This window comes from Magnolia sinica, chromosome 13 (assembly GCF_029962835.1).
Source record: "Magnolia sinica isolate HGM2019 chromosome 13, MsV1, whole genome shotgun sequence".
Lineage (NCBI taxonomy): Eukaryota > Viridiplantae > Streptophyta > Magnoliopsida > Magnoliales > Magnoliaceae > Magnolia > Magnolia sinica.
The window spans coordinates 21,801,744-21,812,660 of record NC_080585.1 but is presented as its reverse complement, the minus strand read 5'-3'; the positions used below and the strand labels follow the sequence as shown (position 1 = coordinate 21,812,660).

Sequence of the window (10,917 nt, the reverse complement as noted above, 5' to 3'; positions counted from 1 at the left end):
TTTTTTAAGTGTGGTCTACTTGATGGTTAGATATATCTTATTTTTCATATCAAGCCTTAAGACGAGCTGTTCAAATGGATGGACGGTTTGGATATAAAACATAACTCATTAATAGACCCACAGAACTTGCCGACGTCAATACAATAGTTTTATAGCTGGTGTGTGTGGTGCAGCAGCCAACCCGCTTCCCAAAAAGAGCCCGAGTATATTTGCCACGGCGAGTGCATTCCCTCCCATTCAAGATAAAAAAAACCTATTTGACTAGTAAATCATTTGGAAACAAAAATTCCATTTGCGGGGAGAAATGATCAGATTCTGCAGAAATCTAGCAAACCCATCTCCATATTCTCCTTTGATTCTTCTTCTTCTTCTTGTTCCTCTTCTTCTTCTTCTTCCTCTTCCCTTTTTACTTCTCTGCTCCAACTTCAACGTAGTGGAAAACTTTGAATCTCTCACTCAGCTGCCTCTGATTTTTCAATCCTTTGAGAAATGGATCAGCCCCAATTGGGTTGTCTCAATCGATGATTATGGAGCAAAAGGCAATGGTGTCAATGACGACACGAAGGTAAGCGAATAGAATTCCAGTCGAAAGAGAGGAAAGAAAGGCATGTTTAAGCTGAATTGTTGTTTCTGTACAGTGAAATGAGTTTCCGCAGTCTGTTGTAGAAGATAAAGATCATCTCATGGCAAATGAAGAAAACCCATGTTTTTTCCAGTTTGATTTGGATTTGGAATTTTTTATGTTTTAATCCGGACTCTCGTGGCAAATGAAGAAAACCCATGTTATGGAATTGTTGCTTCTGCACACTGGATACTGTTTCTGGAGTCTGTGTAGAAAACCCAGAATTTGGAAGAGAAATTGAAGAAACCCCGTGTTCGAGAACATGCTTTGGATGAAGGGATCTAGTACTTGATGTTGATTTCATGGAAACTAGAAGAAAACTCTAGTTTTTTCTTCTTTCTTCCACTTAGTTTGAACTGACACATCTTATGTGGAAATTCATGGAACGTTAAGCTAACCCATGGTTTGGAATTTCTGCTGGATGAGGAAACTCGTACTTTGCGTGTGAAATTCTCACTCTATTTATTGAATTTATGGTGAACAAAAGTAAAACCCATGTTTTAGATTAGGAAATTCCGTGCTTTCCATTGAAGCTTCATGCCATTTGTTGGCTTCCTAGTAATCAAGAAAACCCATGTTTTGAAAAATAAAATAAAATTGGATAATGAACTCTCATACTCGTCAGCTCAAATTCATGGAGGTCAAGAAAGTTCAACTACATAAATTTTGTTTTTGATAGAGAAATATCATACCTATTCATTGAATTGATGATAGAGAGGAAATTCTGTAAACATAAGTCAACTGCAGTTTTATTTATTTATTGTTTTTGGTATCTATTGTAGATGAGGAAAATTCATTGTGCCAATTGTCAGGCCTAGAAAGTTCCCAAGCCCCAAGTTTTGAACTGAAGACTTCGGGCCTGTTAAGCCAGGCCTATTCAAAATATGTTGTTTTCTCTGCCCACCTCCAGCTCGTTGCCATCTCTAAATGCCATGCGCATCAATGGAAGTTTATTTTAGCAATTAGATTTCCATAATTCCAATGAAGAAGATTTATTTGTAGAAACTGGTGGTAGAAGATGAGAGAAGTGTAGATCCACATGAAAAGTTGTGTTAGATGGGTTAAGTATACACCCATCTATTGAGATGCATGGTAGCATTAAAACCCCTTTTCTGAAATTATCACTGTAAGGAACATCTCATTTATGCATGGTATGTGATGAATAATCTGTTTTCAGGCCTTTATGGATGCATGGGAGGCAGTTTGTTCTTGCTCTTCTCGGTCAGTTCTTGAAATTCCAGCTGGGAAAATATATTTGGTTGGGCCTATCGATTTTGGCGGACCTTGTCAATCTAAGGTGACTTTGGTGGTACGTGTCAACAACATTGAGACTGATGCCTCCACTATCTCAAATCCCCTTTATTGTAATCACTACCACTGTAACTAATCTTCTTCTTCTTCTTTTTTTTTCCTCCTTCCAATGTTGGAGATCCATTTTAACAGGTTTCTGGTACTGTCGTTGCTCCTAAGAATCCTGAAATTTGGGATGGGTTGAATCCACGTAAATGGCTCTATTTCCATGGGGTGGATCATCTTACTGTTGGAGGAGGAGGGAATATCAATGGCATGGGGGAGAAATGGTGGGCTCGGTCATGCAAGATCAATACAACGAATGTAAAGTTCTGACTCCTTGAGCATTAGGCTCCTTAATAGAGGAATCTTCACATACATCTCATTGGATTGTAAGTTACCATCTGCCAGGGGCAGATGTCGCAACAAGTCAACGTGTGTATAACATACTAGCAGTCCAAAAGGTGGGCCCGACAAAGAAGATCACCTGGTGCAAAAATTAGGCCAGTCCACTCATCTGGCATGCCGCATGATATGGAAGAATGGTTGGCTGATAGTCACATTCAGCATATGTGTGTGGGCCCACCAGATGACTGGATCCTGCTGATTTTTCGCAGGTGGTCTTCACAATGAGGCCCACCTTTGAGGTGTATGTAAATGCTTGCTTTTTATCTGAATTTAAAGATAGTTGTCCAAGCGATGGTTTCTGAAACTGTCTTCACATGTTATCTGCAGCCATGCCGTCATGCTCCCACGGTATGTATTGGTTCTAAACTTGAGGCTTTTGATCTTGCACAATGTAACTTTTTTCTTGGTTTCCTCAAATGCCTGTAATTTATTTGATTTTCCTTGATGGTTTTGGAATTCTCACAGTTAAAGATCTCATCTGCAGGCTGTGACTTTTCATAGATGCAGTAACTTGAAAGTCAGGAAGCTGATGATACTGAACAGTCAACAGGTGCATATTGCATTCACTAACTGTTATAAGGTCAAGGTATCTCATCTGAAAATCATTGCACCTGTTGATAGCCCCAACACTGACGCAATCCATATAAGTGCATCCAAACGCGTAGAGGTCAGGGACAGCATAATTGAAACAGGTTTGTCACTCTCATAGCTCTGCAAGAAGTTACATATGGTTCATGGTATGTTAGGGAGCATTTGAATGGTCAGCTTAACTGAATTGCAATTCATTCAAATTACTATATAAGAAATGGCCAAGAAGGTAACCATTTTGATTTATAGTGACAACAAAGTGGTAATTGCAATTCCATGAATGTCAAGCAGGACCTGAAACAATAGTACTACTGTAATAGCAATGAGGCACACTCCAATGATATCGGTACCACCATAAACTTATGGTGGTATAGAGAAGATGTGGGGCCCACGTGATGCATGCTGACCATCCAACTTGTCCATCAGAAGCGTCACCTCATGTTACCTCCAAGTGCCAAGACTCTGGCCGATTCAAGACTCTGGTGGGCAACAGCGTAAGGACCAACGTGAAAGAGGACACCCGCCATTGATTTTCACAGGGCTACACCTGAATTGATAAACAGCTTTGAGTTTTGGTTTTACATTCATCCAGGCTAGATGGAGAGTAGAAACAATATGGTGAGCCCTTTATGCAAATCAAGGGTGGCGGTTCCTCCCAACTTCTGTTGATTTTCTTCTTCTTCTTCTTCTACTTCCTTCTTCTTTTTTTAAAAAAATCAGTAAACGATAATAAGTTTATTAAAACGAAGCCGAAGCCAAAGAATAGAACAGACAACGAAATAAAATACAAATAAAAGACTCATTACAACTCAGACCAACAAGCAGGAAATTGATCAAAGCCTAAGATATTTGCTGCTTGTGCCCATTCCATTACATACACTTTTTCCCTGAAAAAAACTTCGGAAAGACGACCACTACGATTTCTAAAACAGGAATTGTTTCTTTTCTTCCAAATGGTCCACAACCCTACTAGCAAACAGAGGTGCCAAACCCACTTCCCCACTTTACCTTTGCCCCCACCATGCTAGGCTGAGAAGAATTGAGATATTGAACTTGGGGCAAGCCATTGAACTCCAAACAAGGAGAGAATCATTCCACAGTTTGGAGGCAAAAGGACAATGAATAAACAGACGGTTGACTGATTCCTCTTCATGAAAGCATAATAAACACATATTTGGAAGAATCATGTGATGCTTGCGCAAATTGTCCACGATAAGAACCTTGTTCCTCCCCACTAACCAAGCAAAAGCCCACCCACCTTTGAAGAAACACCATAGCGCCACACATAGGTTGTATGGACACAGGCTGCTCCAAATTACTACCAACAACCATCAAATACAAAGATCTTACCAAGAAATTACCAGACCTTTCTTTTAGCCACACCATTGATTCTGACTCTAAAGAAAACGGATGACCATACGCCCGGTTGTTGCCCACTGATTCGTAGATCAACATGATTTTTGGGACCTGGGGTAGCATACACGGAAGCATTTGATGGTGGTTGGATTTAATAGATACATCACATGGGACCCACATTTTCCCCGTATCACCATAGATTACAGTTGTACTAGTACCACTCAAGTTGTACTAGTACCCACACTGTTACTGTTATGATACGGGCCGTAATGGCTGTTACAGCCCCCGTATCGGCCATTATGGTCATTTTTACTTTTTGAAAAATGTTCTTCCTGGACCGTTACGGGGCCGTTACGGTCCGTTGTAGGCCGTTACGGGACCGTTATGGCACGTTTTTCTGTAACGGCCGTTACGGCCGTTTTGACCTCGTAACGTGTAACGGCCGTTACGTAACCGATTTGGAATACCATGGTACCACTGGAGTGGCCCCAATAGCAATTCAGGGGCTAGTCCCTCATTACGAATGGAGCGGGTTCAGACCCATTTTGGTCATTTTCTCCTCTTTGAACTGAATCTTTGCCATTCAATTCAATTTCCAATCCAAGTTCACACTTGTGCTTCTTACTTCACTTTCACTCTATCAAGTTGTATTGTTTTAATGTTTAGTCCTGGTCTCTGACAATATTTATAGAGCATTTGTCAATAATTCCACAACTTCCATGACCACAATCTGATAATCCACCAAAACACCAGCATATGAACCATCTGATGAAAGCCATGAAATCAAAATTTTCCATGTTTTATTAATGTAGTTGTGTTTTTGAAGGATATGTCATGTGAATTGTTGGAAGAAAGCTGCAAGTCATTGACTTTAAATTTCCAGTTTCTATATTCCTTAACAGTTTGTAAGTCATGATACTCTGTTGTTGTGACATTTCGTCTTTAATCTTTGCCCAATGCATTATTAGAACAGAAATGAAAACTTAGAAAATTTACATCTCAAATGGAGTAATGTAGCCTATGGTATGAACAACTATGCTAATCTTTTTATTGTATCATCTTGATATTCTATTTACTGTAAAAGCCATTCCAGATCATGTTAAGTTTGATTACGAGGTGTTTAGGAAGGCGAAAATGGATGTGGCTTCTTGGGGTTTGGTTCTTAGGGAGTTTGTCAGAACTCAAAAGGTCTTTTGTTAATGTTGATTCCCTTCGGTCTGCTTCTTTGTATTCTGTAGAGCCTCTACACCTCATCTTTGCTCTTTTCTATTAAAATTTGTGTTTTCTCTAAGAAAAAATCCAAATCATTTTATGAGTGAGGATTGTGATTTTTCATCTAATCTTCTATACTTAGTTTAGACTTCTCTCTTCACCAGACTCAATGTTCAAGTTGTTCTGATGATTCTGATTATTCATTTGAAATCTCACAGAAATGATTCGCGACTTGAATCCTATTTGAGAAAAACTGCTCATGAACTGAGAAATCCACTCCATCATGGAATCTTCTAGGGTTTTATGGTAGATTATGTTATTAAAGTTAGTTTTATTTTATGGATGGGGGAGATGAAATGGAATTGCAGGCAATATTCCAAGACTGACCTCTTTCCAGTGTCTGATCAGTCGTCGTGTACTAGTTGTGGTTCTGGTTCTGGTTCATAGATATGATTTACATTATAGTTGAAGATTCAACATTTTCATTTGTCAAAATGCAATGTCCTTCTCTATCAACTATTCGGATGAACAGTTCATATATTCATCAACACCATGGTTTAGAAACTCAATCCAGGGCTTGAATTAGTGTCTTGACTCTGTCAAGAATATTGTGGGGTTAAGTGAGTGACTGGTTTTTAAGAACTCGAGAAGATTCGCAGGACACAAGAAACTAATAACTTGGACTGCGATATGACACTCCTCAAAACTCAAAAATCTGACCAAGTACTGAAACTTTTGTAAGGCTGGCAATGGGCTGGGTAGCCTGCCCGACCCAACAAGCCCGCCTGGCTTTCTTGGATATCACCCTTCATCAATTCCTCATGAAGTTTCAAGTTTTAGAACGTTGTTTACACCATAATTATATATTCCTTGCATAGATAATGACTGAATTTGCATTGGCAATTTGGCATCTATAGATCCATCCATCCCATCTATTCTATTCTATCTGTCCCTCTATCTGTCTATTTATCTATCTACATATGAAGATGATATTGCAAGGAAATGATCGTTTTTCTGATACTATGTCCCACTTCACCCAAACTCATACCAGGAGACGACTGCATCTCTATAGTCAGCAATACTTCAGCTGTCCGAATAAAAAACATTGCCTGCGGACCTGGCCATGGTATAAGGTAGCGGCATTATTCTGAACTTCAATTTTTCAGACTTTCAACTTCACAACATTTTTTTGCTAATTCCACTCATGTAGCATTGGAAGTTTGGGCAAGCACCATTCATGCGATGAGGTGCAAGATGTACTAGTTGATGGAGCCTTTCTTTCCAACACAGAAAATGGAGTGAGGATCAAAACATGGCAGGTAATCTTGTTCAACAGACTTGATATGAAATTGGTATCCCACATTTTGGGTCTTGAGTCGAGTTAAAGAAGAACTGGCTGATTATAGTAGAAAATGGAGGTTCTAATCACTGCATTTCGTATGGTATTATATCTGTTTGTTTTTTCTTGTACTTCTTCAGGGAGGCAGTGGTTTTGTCAGGGATATTGATTTCCGGAATGTGTGGATGAACAATGTTTCAAACCCAATAATAATCGATCAATATTACTGCGACTCACAGATACCATGTCCAAACCAGGTAATGAACTTACAATCTGCTGACCATGCAGTACACAAGATTTTAGTAATCGCAATCCACTCATGTTGACATGTTCTAGGCACTCTCTTTGAATGTTCTTCAATTGTAGGTACTTTTTTCTTTTTTCTCACACACGTGGTGCAATGCACCTCAACCAAATCGTCCCCATTGTGGGCCCACTGTAGATGGTGCATTGCCCCCATCGGATTGGTTGTACAGTCCTAACCTCCTATTAGTGGATGTTCATTTGTTGAATTTGGATGTTTGACTATTTTGCATCTGGGCTTTTGACATATAAACCCCTACTTTTTGGCCTATACTCAAATACACCCTTACCGTTTAAGTATTCTTAAATAAGCTCATACCTTTTAAAATTATATTCAAATACCCCTTCAGTTGGTTTTTATCACGCTAGCATATGACCAAAAGCACAAAAACCAACTGTTAACAGAAAGAAATGACTGTTTTGCCTTTGGTCTCTACCTAGGGAATGAAAAGATAAAATTGGCCCTCTGATATTTTTTAAAGGTGGAATTCCCCCAATCAATTGGTGGAACATAGACAAATTAATGATCAACAGGTCGCACGTGGGACCCTTATTGATCAATGGCCTAGACCAATCTAGACCATTCACGTGATTGGATGTAGATGCACATTGTACGGTCAATGTATGCGTCTTCAAGGTACATGTATGCCATGCGTAAAGTGTCTCTTGTGCATGTGTATGGATAGTGACGCAGGGATGAACGTGATAAGGATAACTACTCCGAATCCACGGAGCTTCTCTGGACTCCTCACAGAGACTTCTCGAATCCACGAGGAAAGAAAGCAGAAAATAGAAATAAATTATAATAAATTCGAAATTGATTAATTGATGAATAAAAACGAGTTTACAACCCTTTAAATAGGGCTACCAAGCAATGGGAAAGAAATTAGAATCAAACTACAACTCAAAACTCTTAGAATCCGCGACTTACTATAAATAGTAAACTTACTATTTATAGACGGTCGTGATGTCTACTAGTGCGCAAGGTTTTCGGCCAAAAATAGTAAGTGTCCTATTTGACTTCACCAAACCGTTCTCCTAATTATTCTAAGTTCTTTTCACGTTGGGCGCAACTCCTAAAGCCCGATGGATGAAGAGTTATAATCAAACTAAAACTTACTATTTATAGTAAAAACGAAATTAAAACAGGGAAACGACCGTGAATCCAGGGGTTTTTCGCAATTCCGGGCTGCGCAACCCGGCGTAGCGGGTTGGTTGGCTTTAGTAGCTCGTTCTACCCCAAAATCATATATTTTACGTCAGATAACTCATTCCGGATTGCAAGATACGCTCGATTTAAGGTTCGATGGTCTGGATCACTTCTGTCGTCGACCAGGCCTTTTCTGATCCATCTTGGCCATGTAATTGTCCGCAACCCGCTCTACATCAGATAGTCACACCCTGCAGCAGTAATGCCTCTTCAAGGGCAGGACTAGAGCTAACTTATCAGTGTAATCACACTTAGTTTCTGAAATTATCATCCTTGGAAATGCAGACACTGTCAGTCAAGGTTGAGAGAGTGTCTTTCAGAGGAATCAGTGGAACATCAGCAACGGAAGAAGCAATATTTCTCGCTTGCAGTGATAGCTTTCCATGCGAGAAAATACTCCTAAACAATATTCAGCTATTCTACGTGGGAGGCAATACAAGCTCTTATTGTTGGAAGGCCTCAGGCACCAGTTTTGGCCCGGTATACCCACATCCTTGTTTTTCTTGCGACGAACACTTCATCAAATACAAAGTCCTTTCCAGCACAGCCCATTGTTCCATTTCATGATGGATTATTATCTTTTGCATTCATATTATAGGGACACAAGCCCATCATCACGTCCGTTGAATGTAATGAGTTTGTATAGTTTATGTTGGATCATTTGTTCCAATTTCTTTGTGATCAAATAAAGCCAATCATATTAAAAGAAGGAAAGCTGTGACTGGGTCCAAGTCGAGAATGCATGCAGATGCTCTAACTGGTAACTACAGCTTGAAGACATGATCTTCCTTTGTAATTAGGCTAATTATCTTGAGACTTTCTACCTTTGTAATTTTTTCAGTTCGCAATTGTCTTTGGTAGCAAAGGAGTTTCGTGTGCATATCATGTTCTTTTCCTTGTTACAATACATTGCAGTCCGGCTGATATCAGCTTGTTTACTGACAACAGGAAATATGGTGATGGTGTTTGTTTCTATAATGCTTCATTGTAGCATTGATGCTACTAATGCATTAAGCAAATTGTAGCATGCATGTCACAGTGAGATGGTTGCTGGTTTTACCTGGCTGATTTTATTTTATTATTTTTTTAAAGAATCACAGCAAAATGATTTGTGGTGAAACGTGAAGGACCTGTTTGGATGCACCCTACGAGAGGGCGTTTGCAGCATAAATGTCATTTTGTTTTGAACAGCAGTTGATGTTGTGCCTTTGGATGCACTTTAAAAATCCCCATCTCATCTCCTGCTCAACAAAATAGGCACTAGAACTCCGGCTCAACGAAAAACAATCCAATTGGTTTTTGCTGAATTGACTGAAAAGGCAGGCGTGAAACCTTTCATGTAGACCGCCCTTTGAGGAAGTGCATCGAAATGGGCCCAAATCTTATTCCACAACAAGTTTATATGAAATGATTCACTAAAAATTGGAAGGGGAGATTTTCATGGTTGAAATTAGTCTATCTTATGGATTGGAGGAATGGATTACAAGCGTGGATGGGCTGTGTGAGGGTTGGTCGGAGCCAGGGCAGTCCTTATAATACAAGGGCCTGGCCCTGAACCCAATTTGAACGAGATCGGACCAGTCTAGTCCCGCGCCTGGCCCGTTAAAATATTTACCAGGCCTAAAGCTGGCTGGTCCGCAATTTCAACATATATGAATTAAATGTAATATATAATGTCTCACATACATTCTCATCGTCATGTTTTGGACCTAGCCTGGCCCAACCCTACCTACTGGGCCAATGACCTTGAGCCCAACCTAGATTGATTACTGCTCGGGCCTAAACTTTCAGACCCAGATCACTTGACCTTGATTGTTGGTCTAGAGTATCGCACATGATGGACTGAGCCCAAAGACCCAATTGGCTAGCCGGAGACATCAAGACCTCAAGGGAACAGAATGTTATGGCTGGATCATTCTGACTTGATGGTTAAAAAACTACTATGCCATAACAAGTATTTTTAGTGACCCGGCAACCTTCTAGATGCTGATTCGTCGAGGCATTCAAACGGCCCGGCAATTTCCCAATCCTACCGAACCAACACTGTCTTTTGGTGTAAGAATACTTATAAAAACAGCATCGTTGCCAGTAATTAACTAATATTGGTACCCGAGAACAAATTGTGCTTGATATGGAATGCTCCTCATGGAACGCACTAGATCTGTGCTGTCGGGCAAGCAGATCCCAGTCCTGACCCAAAAGCAAGGCATGTCCGACCATTAGGTGGGCCCTGAGTATACTGGGTCAATCCATTTTACCATCCCTGAGTATACTGGGTCAATCCATTTTACCATCCATTTTTATGGTATGCGAGCTGCCCACTAATTGGGATAGACAATCTGACTTTCGGGCCAGGGAACAAACAGGGCCCACGGATGAATGGCCCAAACATCATTCACGCCTTGCTCACCCTGTTCAGGTTCATTTTTTAATAGTTCTAGAATAAGCGGAATCGGCAACATCACGGAAGAGGTTCTTGTTCCCGTAAGCAAGAGATAATCTTCATAATCATCACATATTTGCAAAACCTGCTAAAATACATTCACTATAAGTCTATAACAAATAAGAAAAGTTCACTTCTATCTAAAA

At 40.0% G+C, this 10,917-nt stretch overlaps 1 protein-coding gene across 2 annotated transcripts; it reads left to right on the top strand.

Moving 5' to 3' along the window:
• Positions 1-202: 202 nt before the first annotated feature.
• LOC131223195 (probable polygalacturonase At1g80170) lies at positions 203-9,208 on the top strand. 2 transcript variants are annotated; one of them, XM_058218511.1, is made up of 9 exons: positions 203-565; positions 1,800-1,919; positions 2,066-2,236; positions 2,648-2,668; positions 2,805-3,012; positions 6,528-6,609; positions 6,687-6,795; positions 6,956-7,072; positions 8,614-9,208. In XM_058218511.1, the coding sequence occupies exons 1-9, from the start codon at positions 305-307 to the stop codon at positions 8,893-8,895; spliced, it is 1,371 nt and encodes a 456-aa protein (XP_058074494.1). In that variant the 5' UTR covers positions 203-304; the 3' UTR covers positions 8,896-9,208. The 2 variants fall into 2 exon arrangements, with proteins under 2 accessions (XP_058074494.1, XP_058074493.1); XM_058218510.1 differs by having other exon boundaries at positions 205-565; positions 1,800-1,931.
• The last annotated feature ends 1,709 nt before the right edge of the window (positions 9,209-10,917 follow it).